General features: G+C 41.0%; 3 protein-coding genes across 12 annotated transcripts in view; 1 reads left to right on the forward strand and 2 right to left on the reverse strand.

Annotated features, from left to right (window-relative positions):
• Nucleotides 1–19,545, forward strand: part of LOC135168005 (voltage-dependent calcium channel subunit alpha-2/delta-3) — an 84,744-nt gene that overhangs the window by 13,321 nt on the left and 51,878 nt on the right. For 4 of the 5 annotated variants that reach the window (XM_064131816.1, XM_064131818.1, XM_064131819.1 and 1 more), the window contains exons 5-11: nucleotides 44–175; nucleotides 3,040–3,621; nucleotides 9,898–10,034; nucleotides 10,123–10,203; nucleotides 11,042–11,122; nucleotides 11,189–11,263; nucleotides 16,901–16,915. In XM_064131816.1, the coding sequence (XP_063987886.1) occupies nucleotides 44–175; nucleotides 3,040–3,621; nucleotides 9,898–10,034; nucleotides 10,123–10,203; nucleotides 11,042–11,122; nucleotides 11,189–11,263; nucleotides 16,901–16,915 (1,103 nt within the window). The remainder of the gene's footprint in view (nucleotides 1–43; nucleotides 176–3,039; nucleotides 3,622–9,897; nucleotides 10,035–10,122; nucleotides 10,204–11,041; nucleotides 11,123–11,188; nucleotides 11,264–16,900; nucleotides 16,916–19,545) is intronic. The other variant, XM_064131817.1, reaches the window with a different exon arrangement.
• On the reverse strand, nucleotides 3,615–7,280 carry LOC135168008 (uncharacterized). Of its 2 annotated transcripts, none has more exons than XM_064131823.1 (5): nucleotides 6,527–7,276; nucleotides 6,351–6,446; nucleotides 5,950–6,245; nucleotides 5,695–5,872; nucleotides 3,615–5,464 (listed from the first exon to the last, which is right to left on the reverse strand). In XM_064131823.1, the coding sequence occupies exons 1-5, from the start codon at nucleotides 7,161–7,163 to the stop codon at nucleotides 5,331–5,333; spliced, it is 1,341 nt and encodes a 446-aa protein (XP_063987893.1). In that variant the 5' UTR covers nucleotides 7,164–7,276; the 3' UTR covers nucleotides 3,615–5,330. The 2 variants fall into 2 exon arrangements, with proteins under 2 accessions (XP_063987893.1, XP_063987894.1); XM_064131824.1 differs by having other exon boundaries at nucleotides 5,358–5,499; nucleotides 6,527–7,280.
• LOC135168010 (uncharacterized) lies at nucleotides 14,474–17,637 on the reverse strand. 5 transcript variants are annotated; one of them, XM_064131829.1, is made up of 5 exons: nucleotides 17,548–17,637; nucleotides 17,078–17,114; nucleotides 16,846–16,913; nucleotides 16,046–16,733; nucleotides 14,474–15,689 (listed from the first exon to the last, which is right to left on the reverse strand). In XM_064131829.1, exon 5 carries the CDS (start codon nucleotides 15,350–15,352, stop codon nucleotides 14,492–14,494), a length of 861 nt encoding a protein of 286 aa, XP_063987899.1. In that variant the 5' UTR covers nucleotides 15,353–15,689; nucleotides 16,046–16,733; nucleotides 16,846–16,913; nucleotides 17,078–17,114; nucleotides 17,548–17,637; the 3' UTR covers nucleotides 14,474–14,491. The 5 variants fall into 5 exon arrangements, with proteins under 5 accessions (XP_063987899.1, XP_063987897.1, XP_063987898.1 ...); XM_064131827.1 differs by having other exon boundaries at nucleotides 16,046–16,913; XM_064131828.1 differs by having other exon boundaries at nucleotides 17,078–17,637.

A 19,545-nucleotide genomic window follows, 5' to 3' on the forward strand; every position in this document is an offset into this window, starting at 1 on the left:
TATATATACACGACGATACATATATACTTTCTATTACTTGTAGATAGCGAAGTTGCTGTCGGGCTTCAGTGGAGTGACCATCTGGATCCCCTTTTCGTTAATAACTACGAGAGTGATCCGACTCTCTCCTGGCAATACTTTGGAGCAACCGCTGGATTTTTAAGACGTTTTCCAGGTACGTCTGACATTCAAGGAATCTGAGCGTAACTAATTGTATTCGAGATGACAGGAAGAAGCATTTTGGTATCTTTGAAATGTGCAAGACAACGAGAAACTACTTGCATAACATTCAGCAAAATGCTCTTCCTAGAACTGCCCACGAGATCTTCATGAAATTTTATCTCATAGCGAAAACGAATGTCTAAATTTCACACAACTTTTTCCAGGATCACGCCAAAATATTGCATCCCCAATAGCATACGTCTAAATATGCCAGACAAAATATCTCACCTGAAAAAATATTACTGGAAATGGCTTATTTGTAATAATAATATCCTGGAAATAATTGAAACTATTTCTCTACTTTATTATTTAACTCAAACAATTGTGCTTGGAAGACACATCCGTTCTACACCGACTCCTTAGAGGAATTAACTAGATTTACAAAGGGAAACAACACCCTGGACCTTTTATTCGCATGCTCTCAAAGAGTGCTATTCATTCCACTTTATTTGCATACTTAAAATCAAACCTAAACACCATACCTCACACTTCGCACAATTCCAACCCATAAAAATGTTTTTCAATTTAAAGTATAAACACTCAGAAGAGAATGAGATTGATTTTTGCTTTTTATTTATTTATTTCATGGAAAATCCAACAAATATCATACACTAAAATATCAGCTGAAAAAATGGTAAAAACGATTCAATGTAAATTGATGACAGTTATAAATTTACCATTTATTTATTATGAATATTTAGTGATAATTATCCCGGTTCGCTTTCTCATGCTATCAAAATTGTCAGTGTTCTATGTGGATCCGGTGGTTACAGAAATTGCGAGAATTCTAATGCGATATTATTTCGAAATGTTGGAAAAATATTTTCGATATTTTCTGAAATACAATTTAGATAGAGGTAATTTTACAAGATTAAAAAAAAATTTATTATGCAGTTAATTACAAACGTTAGCAACTGAAAATATCCAAAAGCGGCGTATCCTGTCGGTAAAATACCGACCTTAGGGTCGAGATACTTTAATGGGTGATACTTATTACGAGTAATATTTATTAGCCTGCCCTATATAGTCAAATTTTCGGAATTTCAGAACAGGAGCTTCATAAATCATTAGTTAAGTATATGAAAAGATTATGAATTTTTTTCTGATTTTTCATGAGACTCTAATAGGCAGCGTAAAGTTTTTCAAATTCTTACGAGGTTATGTCCATGATCAAGACAACATGATGAATATTTACTATTTTTCTGGAAAAATATTGACATTCAGGTCACTAGGTTTGATTCGCCATTCCTAAAGCCCTAAAGAATAGACTAGATACTGTTACTAAATAAAAAAGTAGGATTTATGCTGTTATTTTCCGAATCGAAGAAAAATGAAAAGCACATTTTTTGGCTTTTCGAAGAATGACAAGTGTAGGAATTATTCGGGCTCATCATGGAGGTCATACAGTTGAAATGAAGAAGGTTAGCCAGCTGGCCAAGTCCCTCCTTGGTAGGCACGAAGCCTTCTACGATAGTTATTCCCTTTCTCAATTCCTATAATTTTTCTCTGTTTAAAAAAATATCATTCTTGTAATAATAACGGCAAAATAGTAGATTATGCCATGATGACGATATGTGGAGGATTGTGAGGAGTGTGAAGTGAGCAGCCCGAGGGAGGTTTGAAGTCAAGGCTCGACGTAGACTTGTCACGCCGAGTGCAGCAAACTTCACATTCCGACCCCATCGTCCTCATGCCATAATCTGTTTTTCGTTACGAAGACCTATGGCGGGTGGGCGAGGGGCACACAAAGGGGGATGGGGGGAATGTTAATCGAAATACTAAAAAATGAATAATGCTTTACACAATGAATAACGCTCAACTGTCATGTCACTCCGAAGTTACGACAGTCTCCGTTAGAGGCATAGTAGATCGCGTTTAACGGAGGGTAGGTAAGGGCCTATACTCCTAGGAGCTGTGATGTATCTCGGTGGAGTTCGGTCTTGTAATATTTAACCCATCGTTCTCAAACCAGTCGGGTAGGAAGCGCTTTCCGCGCCTCAGTAATGGAAATGATTATCATTCCCCTCCCGTCCAGCCCTCGTTGTTTTTACTACCACTTCTACACGGAGAGAAACATTCTTTAAAAATTACGTGCCTGTTCCGTAATCTGCCAGTCAAAACATAGCATAGCATAGCTATGCATTTTTTTATTGAACGTCTCATCCTTTTTCTGGAATGTTTTGGACTTTTTCCTGAAAGTTCAATGACAAAGTTCGCAACTGTTTTCCAATTTTTACGAAATATTGCTTTGACTGGCACATTACGGAACAATCACGTAATTTTTAAAGAATTTTTTTCTCTGTGCACCGTGCCATATCACCCTTTTCTCTGATGAGACTCCACCCTGATTCGCCGAGTATTGGTGGACAAGCGGCTTGCGGCTTGGGCCGCAAGTCGGCCAGTAGTTGATCACTTGAGCATTGACTGCTACGGTCGGGCCAATGCTGAATGACAACTGGCTTACCCGATGCTTACTTGAAGAAGGGCTGACCGAGTCTGGACGAAAAGGGGCTACCAATGAATGTCGATTAACTCTGGCTCCTCATTGGCAACCACGCTTGAGCCAAAGTTGGTAGTCAAATGTTGATCAAGCATTGACGGACATCCTTTGCTCATATCTTGGCCCAACTCTGGCAGCCAAGGTTAAGGCTTCACAATTGGCTGACGATTGGCTCAACCGTTGGCTGAATCATGGCTCAAGGTTGTTAGAGATAGCTCGGCACCTCGCGGTTCAGCCGAGCTTGGGGTAGTTGTTTAGGCTCGACTATCCTGCCCAGACACCAGACATATTTGATGATTGAAATTATTCTTTTTCAGCTATCGCCTGGCCTCCGAGAAAGTTCTCGAATGATCCAGAAGACATGCCAGACGTGTCTGATTTTCGCACGATGAACTGGTTTGTCGGTGGTGCAACCAGCCCCAAAGACTTAGCTGTTCTCGTCGATGCCGCAAGTTTTTCCTCCAGGAAACTTCGAAGTTTGACGATAGCTACTGTTAGAAGTATCTTGGACACTCTCTCCTCCAATGATTACGTCAATGTCTACAGATACGGAACGAGTGTTGAAGAAATTGTGAGGTGTTTCAAGGACACACTAGTTCAAGGATCCCAGGAGAATATTAAAGAGTTGAGAGCGGCACTACCTACGTTGCAACCCGAGTCCAACACTAATGTCTCGGCGGCCCTGGCCGTGGCTTTCGAGGTTCTGCATAGGTACAACAGATCAGGACTCGGAAGCCAGTGCAATCAAGCAATCATGCTAATCACCACCAACACCGAAGCTACTACTGCTGATCTTATTAAGAAATACAACTGGCCTCATATGCCCGTCAGGATTTTTACTTATCTGGTGGGAGGAGACAAGAGCCCAGAACTCAAAGAGATGGCATGCGGCAATAAAGGTACATCAGAAGACGAAAATACTTGCATGAAAAGTTTTGTCGAGGGTAAATGATATTAAGGCAGCTTTGGAAACAATTTTAAGGATATTTTTCAAAGCAAAAAAACTTGGAAAAATCTGTAATGACATTTTCTGTATCGGGCGTTTGAGTTTTATTTTTTCAAGTCATTTAACGAGAATATTTTATATTGCACACCATGTGAATTGTTCGATGCGAGATCTGGTTTGAGGAGTATTTGTTGGGGATGGGTGAGATAAAAGTGGTTTACGGGAGGATAAAAAAAAAAGAGTTGCCTCCTAACCATCACTAAGTGAAGCTTTCGACTATGCTGTACCTCGCAATTGCATACCAGCATTTTTGTCTCATTCATCGGCCTGCTCTTTTCCCTGTTTTAGGTTTCTCCAGATAGATACTATCAATAGTTTGGCTGTGGTGGTTATTTGTCCTCGTATCCTCATGCGAGAACACGAGTGGACCGACATTTTTTAAGTGGGCTCCGAACCACTGTATAATTGTTTTTCTCCACCTCTTTGTAGGTGTCTGTATATTTTCTCTATTATTAAGGGATTTTTGAGAGTTTTGTTTCCCTCCATTACGCGTCCTCCTCTGGGGACTTCTGTAATTCGAGTTCTCGAGCTCCCATAGCTATTTTCTCCGTAAGCAGATTTTTTGCAAAGTCCTGAAAGATATCGAATGATTTTTCATCTTGAGCAAGTTCTTGTACATTCATCACGCTCATGTCCAACCGCTTCATGTATTTCTCCCTCAAGAGATTATACCTGTCGCAGTCGTTCAAGGATGTGAGTATCCGTTTCTTCTTCCCCACATGGATTCCTGCTGGTGAAGTCTACTCTTGAAGTGGCCATGAACCGGTCATGAACTGAATATTACGGGAGGACAATGCGAAGGCCGGAAAATCACTGCGCGTGCACGTCGGTCAAATAAAGTCGGTCAATAAAGTAGACTGATAACGGTTCATAGGCCAAGAGACCGCAAATGCCCCGATTCCGGGGCCACTAGAGCTCGCTGGAACTTTCGAGAAGGACCGACGAGCTGCCCAGGACGTGGCGCCTCAGGTGCCGAATTAATTGACCGCCGATCTCCGGTGATAAGTCACCCGTCCGCGATTATCGATACTTCCGGTGAATGAGTATGAGCGGGCGAGGACTTCGTGGCACAACCGAACATGACTCAACCTCTCGCTGTCAACAACAAAGAAATTGATATCGACTTTTCCGACGATTGGGAGCACAAAAATATCTGTCAATATCTTTTTGTTTTTTCGACAACATAGTTCCCATCCCAGGTTGGGATTAACAACTGGCCCAGGCCTGGTCAAGGGTTGGACCAGGATAAGACAGGCCTGTCTGAGGCTTGGATCCAAGTCTGGACCAACCCTGGCATGAAACGCTGGTCAAGCTCGCACCGAGGGTCAATCCAAGCCTAGGAATTTGGCTTGGATCAAGCCTGGTAAATAAAATTGTTCCAAGCCTGGCAATTTAGATTGGGCCAAGCCTAGGTATTTAGTTCGACCAAGCTTGGAAATTTAGATTAAATTAAGCCTGGGTATACATCGTCTACAATGAAAACTCATATTATCTAATAAAGAGCGATAATTATTTTGTTTCTTCCTGGAAACATTTTTGGAATCAGTTAAAAATGAGAAAAAAATAACGTCAGAATACTGGAAATGTTCCATTGAACCGATGTCATGTACACTTTCGGAGTCGTTTCCTCTCGGCAGCTCCTCCATCTCGATCTAGTGCAGCTGCTAACCAGTTACTGGTCGTTGTTATGAGCATCATTTCTTTTTCTGACTTCTTGTATTTGGCTTTGAGAAAGTCTGCACAGGAGACAATTTTGTATAAAGCCGCGTCACTATGATAATTATAGTTATTGCAGGTATACTGAACACTAGTAGATTTAGAGAAAAACTTTAAGACATTTTTCTAGTTCTAGAATATTTCAACAAGTCTCTTACCGTTCTCTTGTGAATAATTTCAAAATTTAAAAATAAAGGTCACGAAATATTTTTTTTAAGAAAGCGGATTTGATAAAACTTGATTAACAAACCTCTCATGCATGCATAACTCATTGTTTTGCTGAAGTTCTTCTTTGCAACTCCGCGTGTTGCACGCCCAATGCCACTGTAAAGAAGTTGTACTGGCTTATTAATGAAGAGAGGGAGAATTGTTTTGGCATCTTTCACAAAATCATTCGAACCCGACGTCTCAGCAGTCATGAACTCCATCTGAAAAATTTATTCAGAATGATTAAACAAATCGTTCTGATGTATAATTCTGGTTGTTAAAAATCCAAGCTATTTACTAAAGCAGCTCGACGTTGAGTGACTTCCTCCACATTCTCAGCATGGTCTAAATCCAGCAATTTCTCCCATTTCTCAAAATCTTCCAGTGTATCCAGTGGAATTTTCATCCCCAATTTGTGATCACCCAAAACAAATTTGTCCCCAATAGGCATCATAGGAGCTTTTATGTATTGCTTCAATTCATTTATGTGATTATCCATGTCCAATTGATAACATCTCCTCAAATTGCGCAATTCTTCTTTATGGTTAAGTGACAGAAGGGCTAGAGATGCATCCAGATAATCAGCAAAAAACACTGGAAAAAATACACAGTTATTAGTAAATTTGATTAGGATTGACATCTTTGGAATTCAAAGACTTCTCTTAATTTTTCCTCTAGAACCGAATTTGGAATATTTACTTTTTGTAGGATCATCTTGGTTTTGTTTTCTCAATTCTTGCAGGCGATCTTCGTAACTGCTTCTTGGGTCCATCTTATTTGGGGCCTTGTGCGTGGCTAGAAAAAGGAGGAATTGTGACCCAAAATATAAGAAAAAATATTTAACAGAGAACTTGGATATAACGAATACAATATACCTTGCACTGGATTCATTGACCTGTCACTTTGTAAACCACTACGGATTAAAGCATGAGTTCCAGTACTTAGGGAATCAGCATCTTCTCGGGATCGCTTTGGAGATACAATTGACTCTTCTTCAAAATTCTCGAGAGAATAAGAAGTCTTTAATATACTTGCAGCTCGCTTTCGTGTGATATCAAATCCAGAGGCACTGTCCACCTCAGAATCTGTTTCAAGATCTGAGCGAGTTTTATAAAGCTTTTCAAACTTCTTTTTAGCTTTTAATGGTGCGTTCTGCTCTCGAACCACAGTTGGCTCCTCTACGCCATTTTGCTCATCCGTGAAATTTTCTCCATTCTCAGCACAGAACGTTAAATTTTCTGTGAAATTTGCATCAGGAATGTCATTGGACGAAGAATCATCACTAAAACTCTGGTGGAATTGGTCCATGCACTTTTTGAGGTTATACTGATCAATATCAACCCAATCATTCTCATTTTCTTTATCGAATGTAGATGATAATTGTTCAAGTAACACCTCATCATTACTACTGTCGAAACTCTTAGACTCATAAGACTCTCGGAATTTCTTCAAAATTCGATGTTTCCTCACTCTCTCAGTCGATTTATGATTATTGCGTGTATTCGACGCCATACTATTAACGATAAACCAACTACTCGGATATGGGAGATTTCACACTCGCTAACTCGTTTTGATAAGAATTCAGGAGGCAAAACACTGGCACTGTTGTTTGTTTTTTGAAATAACTACAGCTATAAAATTAGCAGCTGATCTCTGACGTCAGCCGTACACGAAACTGCCGTATAGTGAATCCTATGACGAGAGACGTCACGTGATGGGAACTATATTCCCACTAAAAAAAAAAATACTGTGGAGAAAATTTTTTATAATTGCTAAGAATCGTTATTGATAATTAGCTTGGTCCAAGCCTATTGCTGTCAAGATTTCCATACGAGCTCTAATCTGGCTTGACCGAAGTCATATTGCCAGGCTACAATTAGCCATATAAATCTAGGCATCATCATGGCTTGGGTGAGAGCCTTGGACACAGCCTGGTCCAAGCTTAGTAAGCACAAGCTTGGGTACCAATCCTGAGCCTAGACAGGGTCATATTTACCAGTCTTGGATATAGACTGGCAGCACCATCGGTGCAAGCTAGGGCCAGCCTGGATGAGCCAAGGCCTGGAAATCAAGACTGCTACAAGCCTGGGCCGGTCGTCAAGGCTTGGCGCTTCCTACGTTCGAGGGGTTCTTCACTCCCTCTGGAGACTTTTTCCTTTTGGGTATTTCGGTTCGGGATAGTACATTGATTACTGATTTTGATTTCTCCGGTTTAAGTTGATGTCATATTAATTTTAGTTATAAAATGTTATGCATTGAGAAGAATTCAAAAGTACTGAAGTACTAATTCACAAACATTCCAAATAACTAAAGACTCTTTTCATCCATGTGATATACCCCTCCCCCAAAAGATGATTGGATGCTGTTTTGTGGATGACCTGTAAATTTAAGTGAAATTATCGCATGGTGAAATGTTGAATATTTGCCGATAAATACTTATCTCCACTACATTAAGAGAAAAATACAATGAGTATAATATAGAGGTTTGGTAGTTTATCCTACGAAATGATATTTTACCAATTTCTATAGAATAGTTGTAGGGTTACTTTTTTAAAAAGATAAGGACAGTTTATTTTCTCGGAAAAAAGGTACAATTGATATTAACACTGTGTTCACTATTTTTAATACACTTAACACACTTAAGACACTTAGGCACACTCTTAAGTACACAAAACAAAACGTCTAAGTCCTAATCATCTACCCACGCGTCTATCGTCTCTCGATGCTCAAAACCGACTTTAACCCGGTCTCTCTTCTCAAGCCTGGACTGGGTCCTAATCGCGTCATGTGGTCCTAGCATCCCTGGATCTCGCTGGCAGCAAATAGTTCCGCCTGTCACATCTGTGGGCGAGGGGCTATTCATTCGTGAAATCACTGTGTCACTTCGGGCTGAAATCATGTTTGAAATCACATGAAATCTCATGAAATCGGTCGAAATTAATTGCAATCAGAGAAATTCTGGGATTTCATCGATTTCAAGTGACTGCAAATGAAATCACATGAAATCAGTGAATTATAAAACTTGTTTATTAGGATTGGTGTTGAGTTTTGTTTATTTGGATGGGAGAACAATAAAATCTCGAGAGTTCTCAGGATCATATGCTCGTGTACAGGGTAATGTTAAAGAAATAGGTGTACTTTGTACCTGGTATATTTTAAAGAAACAAAGATTTTTGAAATGCAGCCAATGACTACTCATGGCTATATAAATATTAGTCAATACCGTCAAACAATTTCCTCTCCAGTCATTTCCAAAGATGGTCTCCGAGTTGATGAGAAAATATATAAAGACGTTGTTAAATATTTTTAGTTCTAAATTGTTTGTCCTTTACTGAGACATGAAGATTTTATTTCATTTAGTTTAATTCAGTTCAGTATGTCAGAGATATACTTTATTTTACTATGTTGAATAAATGATTTATTGGAAAAGATTGCCATATTTCTCCTTGTATTTGTCATTACATGACTTGGATATAACTGCTGCTAGTGCTAGTATTTTATCCGGAGATCTAATTGAATCCAACTTATCTCCCCTACCAGCCCTCACCGCCCTTGCTGTCCCATTCGCATTAAAGACTTGAAATCACATGAAATCATTTGAAATCGTGAAATCGTGAAATCATCGGAAAAAAATCTCTGGCAATCACATGAAATCAACGATTTCAAGAAATAATCTCGAAATCAGACGAAATCAGCAATCACTGTGTCATCGAATTTTTGAATGAATAGCCCCTCGTCTGTGGGCCTCATAAGTCCACAAAATGTGATCCTCTAGGTACTTCTATCGTACAGGCTTGCATTCCTGTACCAATCTATGTCTATTTGCGGAGTTTCTCCACAAATAGCACCTACGCTAAAACTACTATATAAACTTATAGCCTTAGTCTCTCTTAATAAAATACGAAGAACATCTGTCTAAAATATTTGCTAGATTATTATTTCTACACTGGGAATTTCCCCATAATTATTCCCGATACTACATAGATAGTTACGTCAGAGTAATGGAGCAGAATTTTTCTAACTAGCCGATCGGAAAACTTCCTCAGAACATTTATGGAATTTTTCTCTCCGAGTAACTACTGTTCACATAAAAACTGCAAAAACGCTGGGGTTTTCCGAACTGTTCAAGGGAAAGAACCCATTTTTTGACGCGTCGAGGCCATAGCATAACATCAAGCTGTTACTTAATTATTGAATTGATTTTCACGCTGAACATATCTCATTAATTCATCCTTTTTCATTCAAGGTTTTTACGCCAGGATCTCTTCAATGGAAGATGTCAAAAACAAAGTTTTCGAGTACATAAAAGTACTCGCCAGGCCTATGGTGCTGTACCAACATGATCACCCCATTCATTGGACACCTGCTTACGTGGGTGGGGAGGTAATTATGAATGAAAATATGTGGGATTCTGTAAACCAAACGATATTGTTCAATTTCCCTATTGAATTCCATCATTCGACTCTTGCAGACGGGCAGATATGGACAAGAGGGACACCCGCAAATCATGACTTCAGTCACAGCGCCCATTCTGGATCGTCGTAATCATACGGTAATGAAAATATTTTCATTTACAAACTAATAATTGTTAATTAAATTGAATTGTAGCATTTGATTACCCAACGATAATTGCAAATTTGATTTCTGGCATTTAGTACAGCCCGAAAAAATTACAATCATAGATCCTTTTGTAAAAAGGACATACACCTCAAATCTCGAATCGAATCGAACATATCGAAATTCCGTAACACTTATTCGTGATTGGTAGATACATTCACAGCGGCAAAATTTGAATTTCACAAGTACACAAGTATCAAGTAAATCAAGTCAAAGGATGAGTTAATTAGTAGAAAATAAAAACTTAGTGAGAAAATGGAAATGAAACAAGTTACTCATCAAATGTAAATATCTATATCTTATCGAAACTCCTGTATTTTCCAAGTCGTCTTACAGTTTCAAGACATTTAAAATTTTGCATGTTGCCTACAAGTGGGAAATAGATCAGCTGTGAATATATCAGCAATTTTTTAAAATCCATGTTTACGAAATGATGACGTGTTCAACGTCATACGCGATTACTTCAGGATCATTTTGGTATAATTATTTTTAATTTAAATATTACATTGACTTTATATATCCCTATAATTCAACTGCTCTACTCATACAGTAGTTAAAATAAGGTGCGCTCACCGCAAATGTGACTTAAATAATAAATATCACAACAATTAAGATTAACCAAATCGCGCGCGGTGGCGCGCGACTATGTCTCGTAATAGATAAAAATGACGTATTGGTAGACGTGAATATGTCACAATTGTATTATTTTTTAAATTTTGAAATTTAATAGGATTATTAGAAAAGTTTATAAAAAGTTACCTTCATTGATGCAGGCAAAGACCGCTAATCTGCTGGGAATCGTTGGAACTGATGTACCAATTGAAGAAATTCAGAAGCTGGTCCCACCATACAAGGTTTGTTCAAGAAAAACTATGAAGATTGTTCCAAAAATTCTCAATGTTTATTATTTTTGTTATCAGCTGGGTGTCAATGGTTACTCTTTTATCGTTGACAACAATGGCCGGGTACTGTATCATCCCGATTTGCGCCCTTTGGTAAGTCTTCTCTTAATTATTTTTTAATTCAAATGAGAAATAGTATGCTACGGATCCGGGTTCGATTCCCGGCGACGGCGGCGAAACATTTGTAGCACTCTAATCTCACAGTTTCACTGCTGAGTGGTAGTCTCGCTAGAGAGACGACTGTACCTGGGCAGGTTTTTCCCTCGTTCTTGGGCAAATGCGGTACAGATGGTTGGAGAGGATGGGATGGGTACAAACTGTAAAAACCTGAAAGGGTATACGATCAGAAAATTAAATTCATTTCATCAGAAACGCCCGAATACAGGCGGTCTAATTTTTAGGGGTGGAGTGCGCAAAATTGTCGGGAAAGTCAGCACGAGAATGAGAAATGAAACATTTCGAGGAAAAATGCGGAAACGCGAGAAAATCCATGAAAGTAGATAGTTAATGGGCGGATACTTAACGGAAGTCCACTGTATTATTTCAAATTTAGGAACCGAGGAGGCCGCCAGTGGCTTTTGAGTAACCGATAGTTCAGTAACCGACAAAAATTCGGATTTTAGTAGAGCGAGACGATCTTTTCAAAAATGAAGTCACGTTTGAATTTCGTTGCCAGTTCCAACAGTAATGAACTAGTAAAATGAGACAAGTTAACACCACTTCAAAATAAATCCCTGCTAAATGTAAATTTTCGAGAAATGCCAGCATGTCAATGTTTCTGTAACAAGTCGTATGGACTTTTCTATGAGATATTCCACAGAAAATCCTATATTTTCAACTGAGAAAATTTATTATAGGAGGAGATATTTGATAGATTTCGTCTGGGGTAAAGAATTCTAAAGAATTCCTTGCAGAATTTTTAGAAAAAAATGTATGCGCTGAAAGAAATGTCAAATTTGTCAGTTGATTTTCTTTCAATATAGCCGCGGACAGATAGATGTTACAATAGAACCTCAAATGCAAAAAAAATGCTCAAATGCAAATGCAAAATGAGAAAGAAATACATTTATAGCTGTCATGCTGGATAACATGCTTAAAGAGTTATAAAGGAAACATTTCCTCGTGGTGCACATCGGCCAAGCTCGAACTGTCCCAAAACTGAGTCTGATGCAATTTTCTCCTCCTGCCAGTGATATTACCAAAGAGGATAGACCAAAGTAGAGGCTCAGTTCTGGGGGTTTGACTGACGCCAGTTTCTCCACGTTACCGACGTGATTTCACCCCCGAAGAGACGGGGCGCCACGAGTCCTACTGGGGTATCTGCATATCGGCCAAGCCGGTAACGCCTCAGTACCGCATGTGCCGTTTTTTCGCATGTTAGGGCTTTACTGACATTCAGGAGACTCTAAAGCACGAGAAACAACCTGCCCCAGAGGCGAAATTCAACGATAACATGATTTTATTTCTCTCACAAAAAAATCTGAAGGCCAACTTCAAAGGGCAGGCAAAAAATCGAAGGGGTCAGCCTTCAATTTTTTTGTGAGAGAGAAAAAAGGTATTTCTTTCGCGTTTTTTCGCATGTTAGGGCCTTACTGACATGCAGGGGACTCTAATGCACGAGAAACAACCTGCCCCAGAGGCGCAATTCAACGATAACATGATTTTATTTCTCTCACAAAAAACGTCAAGGGGTTAGCCTTCTATTTTTTTGTAAGAGAAATAAAACCATGTTATCGTTGAATTACGCCTCTGGGGCAGGTTGTTTCTCGTGCTTTAGAGTCCCCTGAATGTCAGTAAGGCCCTAACATGCGAAAAAACGGCACATGCAGTACTGAGGCGTTACCGGCTTGGCCGATATGCAGATACCCCAGTAGGACTCGTGGCGCCCTGCCTCTTCGGGGGTGAAATCACGTCGGTAACGTGGAGAAACTGGCGTCACTCAAACCCCCAGAACTGAGCCTCTACTTTGGTCTATCCTCGTTGGTTCCAGTCCCCCGTTAGAACCAACGCCTCGGCTTGCACGTATGCCTCCTCCACCAGTGGCCTCAGGGATTCCCTCAACTTTCCCATTCCTCCGTTGTTGTATGTTGTTATTATTCGAATTGGTACTTTTTCCGATGTTGCCAGTCCTTGAACCTGCAGTCCATACTGCCACTCCTCAATGCTTACCTTGAGACCCAGTGACTTCCTAACTCCCACCACCCGCCCTCCAAGAACCCTGCCTCGCTTATGCATTTTCATCGCCGCTTTTGCACTCCACATATAACTTTTATCGAGTCTACGTTTCCAGTTTTCCACGTATTTTTCTTCTATCCAGGTCTCTTGTAGCATGACGGTGTCATATTTTCTGAGGAAATTCCAGGCGTGTCCGATATTTTTTGCACCTGAAATATTCCAGGATATTACTTGTAGCGCTGCTTTATTGTCGGCCTCTCTCACGAAAGGACCGTTTCGGCGGCAGTCGTCGAATACTCCTTGCTTTTCATTCCAGCCCCAGCCACAGCCCTCAATAATGATTTTGACGTACCCGACTTTAGCCTGGACCCCTCTCTTTTCCAGCCTGTCCGCCTCGTCCCTCAGCATATCCTGGATTTCGATCTCCCTGCTTGTGAGATCATCTTCGAGCCACATGTCCATTCCCTGTATCCTCCTGAGGTTGCTCTTTCTTCTGATCATGGCAATTTTATTTCTAAGAGAGTGCAGCTGCAAAATAATTACTCCCTCCACAATCAGGAACCTCTTCACTTCTGGCGTAATCCCCGTTGCCTGCTCGATGATGTCTTCGACCTCATACTCTACCTCGTTGCGATTTGCTGACGGGTTCCGGAAATTCCAGCCTCTTAGAATGACATTCTTTATTCTATCCCTTCTGGCTTCCATTTCTTCATTCATCTCCTCTGTCGGCAGGCTCGTCAATGCCTTGAGCTTAACTGCTCAGTTGGCCGGTTTCTGGCTTATTTCCCTCCGGTCATCCAACTTGCTGTGCCCTTTGAGTGATGACTGTCTACGCTGAGGACCGATTCTGCCCCCGTTTCTGTCCTTCAGCTTCCGGAGGACCCTCCTCTCCCCGTCCGGAGACGGTTGCTCTAGGGACCGAGTCGAGTCCACTGTCGTTGCCCTTCTCTCTCTTCCTGGACGTCCGATTATGTCTACCGATTCCTGTGAGCTGATTGTTTCCTTGTCGCGATCCCCCGGCCCTTGATCCTCTCGACTCCACACTCTGTAGGTTCTCTTTTTCAATTCATTGTTGTCACCACAGTTGTGTGACTCCTGCGAAGTGCTCATATCCTCCTTTCACCTTTGAGACCTCCATAGATCTGCCTATGAATCACTGTAATAGCTGTTATAGGTGGTGTCCTTGCTTGGTTTCTTCAAGCGTTCCACCTTCACCCGCAGCACCCTCAGTTCCTCCTGCAGTTTTAGGTTGGATGCCTCCAGATGTATGAGATGATCCTTTTGGGTTTCTTCATTCCTAGCCTCCAGTTGGTCCAGGCACCTCGTGATCGTGTTGAGAATCCGCGCTTCACTGCCTCGCAGGCCTTGCAGGAATAGTTCCACAAGTTCTTCGCCGCCGAACTTGGTCTCTCTCTCCAGTACTGGGGCTGAGAGGAGACCCACTCCCTCGCTGAAGTCAAGCACCCTCCTACTGTTCTTATCTGTACAGGTCCCCAGCGGCGATTTGACGGCCTCCCTGTGTGTAGTCTCAGGTGCGGTAGGCCGTGGCGTGTCACTGTTTCGTGGGGTCGTTGGATCAATGTCCGAGAATTCCTCACCTGCCGACTGTTCATCCTCCGCCTCGCATCGAGTTCTACTCAAATTCGTTTCTTGATTTGCCCCCTCATTCCTGTCCCCCTGGCTTCTCAAGTAACGATCTAGTGAATTGACTTTGGTGGGCTTACTCTTTGTTTCCGCGGCTGCCTTATTCTTAGACCCTGCCGGTCTCCCCCTTTTTCTCACAGTGGCCAAGATCGCGATAGTGCCTCTCCGTGTTGTTCTCGTACCAGTGCTTATGCCACCTCCGAGGTGACCATCCCCATCAATTCCCGAGTCCTCCTCTTGTGATTTATCTCCTTCCTGGGTTTGTTGTGGCGACTGATTCCCCTTGTGTTGCCGGGTCATCTGCGTAGACCCCTGTTCTACCTCTCTAACCTCAAAGGAGAGCGGTAGTACGTCCGCACTCATTTCGCTTGTTACTGCGCCTTCCCGGTGTTATTTTATTTTCTTGCTGTGTACTGGACCGTTTTTGCTATCCCTTGAGGCTCTCTTCACTTCTCTTTATTAAGGGGTTACATGGGTTTCCTCGGGCAAAAAACGGCCTTTTTTCAATAATTTTTTTTGCATATAAAAAATGAAATATTTAGATGAAACTTTTTATTATTTAAAAGATACATATTTAATAAACATTTTGTGAAATTTTCAAAAAAAAAAATCAAGATGGCGGCCATTACGACGCCATTTCCGGCAGTCCCTCGGAAAAAAGGTGCCTCCGCGTTGTCAGCAGAACTTCTTTCAGGATTATCTGAAATGAAAGGAAAAAATTCGTGTTTTAGTAAAGACAACAAACTAGGTATTGGACGAAGGAAAAAAAAAATGAAAATTCGATTTTTGGCAGACATTTTTATAAAAAAATGCAAATTTTGATGAAAATTTCTCGAAATTTTTTTATTTTTAAATAGTTGTAGTTAAAAAAAAAAAATCCTTCGTTCAAGACCTTGTAAATGATATCTCGAAGACTTGTGTAAAATTTCATTAAGATCGGTTGAGTAGTTCGCGAGAAATCTTGACAACCGACTTTGAAAACATAGTTTTGAGAAAAACGCGTTTAAAGTTTTGGAGACAATAAAAGTGGGAAAAAAAATCTTTTTTTCAACTTACATTGAATCGTCGATTCCTGGGCCATAAAGTAGAGAACCTGCTGCAGCTGCAATGTCCAGGGCATCCTTTTGCTCCTGTCGATGACGAACCCTCGCTTATCTGGGCTCTAGACACTTTAAACGGCTCTAGGCACTTTGAATTACCTGACCTCGAGCGTCCGTCTTTTCAGGGCTGTATCTCCGAAACTATTACTCGGATCAACTTGAAAATTTAGGACAATATTCTAGAGATGTTATAGAATTTAATAAGACAAAAAAAATCGATTTTTTGAAACCGTGAAACCCATGTAACCCCTTAATTTAACTGACTATAAATACGTTATAATATCGACTTCCAAAAACGCGCGTGTTCACTCTCCCAATCTCTCCCACTCCTCCAATTGTGAATTTATTATTTAACTTTCATTATTTGAGAAAGGACACTATTAAGAACTAAGAGAACACAAATTTGGACAGGTGTTTGGTATGGTTAGAAAATGAAAAAAATAATAATTTACGTGATAATGTGTATAACATGGACAAAATGGCGGACGAAATGAGGTTTAGAACTCGTTGAGTTGGGAGGGAATATCCCAACGTGTAATCCCACGGAAACTTCAATGAAAAAAACCTATAAAATAAGGTGAAATTCTCCTTAGGATTTTCTGTAAGACATTTTCTGTAGGCCATTCTGCAGGACTTTATCATAGCTGAGATGAAAAATAAAAATATATCCATAAGAAAATTGCCCAGATCACTTCCAATTTTATATTTCTTGAAATTTATTTTGAAGAAAAACCATATCTCGTTTTACTACCGCACCGAATTATGGTCAGTAACTATTCCGAAAAATAATCTTTGTTTTTTCTTCCAACAGCCAACTGGTCTTTCTGTAAGTATAAAATACATTTATAAATACGTTTCCGCAGCGAATTCACAGAAAAAAAAATCTGTGATAATTTTAAAGACAATCTAGACGATTCTGGAAATATCTATTAAGCGGTCCACATATATATTTGTGGCTTAAACTATTTCTCTATGATTTACTTCTAACCTTCAATTATAGTAGTCCTATACCGAAGGGGAACCACCTATGGAAACATTAAAAATATTTTTTATTATTTAAATTTTTCAAGGTCTTGGAAAAGTTTAAAAGAACTAGATATTCGTTCGATATTGACAGAATACATTAAAAGGAGCAAAGAATAAGAATCGGTGATAGAACTTGTATCGGATGGATACAATGAAACCAATATATGAACGATAATGGAAAGTCTAATCGATTGCGATGGTTTCGGTTTTTTCTCATCTATCAGTTTTTAAAATATGAATTTTGGAAATACTTGCTCCCTCATGAGCCGTAGGAAAGTGAGTACTTGCTGTCCTTGAATGGAAAGTCAAGATTTTATCTCGTTGGGATAAACTTTCCACCCCAGGGCGGTAAGTAGTCCTTTTCCTCCTGCTCATCAGGGAGCGAAGTATGAACCTTTGCAGACGTGTCGAAATGGTATATTTCTAACTTACCTCATTAGATTATACACCCGACTGAACTTCGTATAGATTGTGTTTTATTTAATTTTTTATGGCGCGAGCCAAAATAAAGTAGTCTCGTCAGTTGGGTTTCATAGCGTCTCGAATATTCCAAAGCCGGAATTCGAGACAAATATCACTTGTTCTTGTACCTTACCGAATGTTGGGACAATTCTCGAACCTTCGATAAACGAAGGTATATAAACTGACACACTATCCGACAAATAGTCAGTCTAATATATTTCTCTGATGTAAACACATCTAGCTAATAAACAAATCTTTAAATACGACACCGAGTAATAATATAATTCCAGAACACGAACCCCCACAACTGGTGACCCCGACGTGATAATGTGAATAGTTTTGACCGCGTTTACATTAATAATTAATTTATTACGGTAACGTCGCGACTATTCCTCGAACTTTCGAGTGCATTACGATTGTGCACTTTGTGAGTGGTTTGCGTGCTGCGTACGCTCACGTGTTGTATCGATCACACGCTCGGTTAGAGTTTAGTGAATTTTTCGGTGCATTGCCGAGCACCCAAGGACGTCGTGCTGCACTGAATATTTTTCCATAGACCTTAACAATTGTTGAAGAAACAAAATGCCCGATAGTGCCGGGAGGCGCGAAGCTGACAATGGAGTCCCACTCCAACGCGTCGCGATACGATGTCCCGTCTTCAACGCTGCGCGTCCAGCGTTGTGGTTCGCGCAGCTCGAGGGACAGTTTCATCTCTCCGGAATAAACGATGAAGTAACGAGGTATTACTATGCCTCATCGCATCTTCATCCCAGGACCGCTGCAGAGGTGCAGGATATCCTCCTAAATGTACCTGCTGAGACACCGTACACACGTTTGAAGGAGGCGCTAGTCGAACGCCTCACGCTCTCCCGAGATGCACGACTCCAGCAGCTGCTCGACCGAGAGGTATTAGGGGACAGAAAGCCCTCGCAATTTTTGCGTCATCTCAGGAGCCTCGATGACACCAAATGGCTTAGTCGACTGCCAACGCCGACGCAGTCAATCCTAGGACCACAAGCGGATATGGCAATAGACAGACTTGCAACACTCGTTGACAAACTACACGAGATCGCACTACCGGCAGCCCACGTTAATGTCACCCAGGATCCAATGCTTTCAGCTCTCGAGACACAATTTTCTCGACTCGAGGCCACAATCAGCGAGCTAACATCGGCCCTAAAGGGGCAAAGCGTCGGACATTGTTACCCCTATTCATTTAACGTGGTCAGCTCGGGATCATCTTCTGAAGAAGACTCACCAGCACCCGACAACAGCCTATGCTGGTATCATCGAAAGTTCTCCGACAGAGCTAAACGTTGCAAAACACCTTGCTCGTGGCAGGGAAACGCTCCCGTGGGTCGTTAGCGGCAGTTAACATCCCTTCTTTCAAATCAAGCCGTCTCTTCGTTAGGAATCGCGCGACCCAAACTCAATACTTGGTGGATACCGGCGCCGACCTCTGTACATATCCGAAATCGCTCGCTCCAGGAACAAATAAACAAGCTAACTATACGCTTATTGCAGCTAACGGCTCCACAATCAACACGTACGGCTGTATTACCCTATCGCTCAACCTCGGTCTCAGGAGGGATTTCACATGGCGCTTCGTAGTGGCGGACACGACCAAACCAATCATCGGTGTCGATTTTTTGGCACATTTTGGCATTTTGCCCGACCTGAAAATTGGCTGCCTTATCGACTCAACAACTGGATTGACGACCTCATGCAGAGTGTCGCTATCCAACATCGTCTCAGAGATTAAGGTTACGCCCGTCGATCCTTCATGGTCGGACCTCCTCGGAAAGTTTCCGAATTTAGCGAAACCGGAAGGAATATGTCTTCCAACCAAACATTCGAACCTTCACTACATTTTCACCACACCCGGACCTCCAGTAACCAGCAAATCACGGCGCTTCGCTCCCGACAAACTCAAAATCGCCAAGATGGAGTTCGAAAAAATGATGCAAC

Source organism: Diachasmimorpha longicaudata, chromosome 12 (genome assembly GCF_034640455.1).
Source record: "Diachasmimorpha longicaudata isolate KC_UGA_2023 chromosome 12, iyDiaLong2, whole genome shotgun sequence".
Classification (NCBI taxonomy): Eukaryota; Metazoa; Arthropoda; class Insecta; order Hymenoptera; family Braconidae; genus Diachasmimorpha; species Diachasmimorpha longicaudata.

Bases quoted from the DNA above. Each gene is read 5' to 3' on its own strand.
- LOC135168008 (XM_064131823.1), bottom strand. From the start codon at position 7,163: ATGGCGTCGAATACACGCAATAATCATAAATCGACTGAGAGAGTGAGG. The intron at 6,447-6,526 runs GTATATTGTATT...TCCTTTTTCTAG, and splicing joins GTCAATGAATCCAGTGCAAG to CCACGCACAAGGCCCCAAAT. The intron at 6,246-6,350 runs GTAAATATTCCA...TATTTTTTCCAG, and splicing joins CCAAGATGATCCTACAAAAA to TGTTTTTTGCTGATTATCTG.
- LOC135168010 (XM_064131831.1), bottom strand. From the start codon at position 15,352: ATGAGTGCGGACGTACTACCGCTCTCCTTTGAGGTTAGAGAGGTAGAA.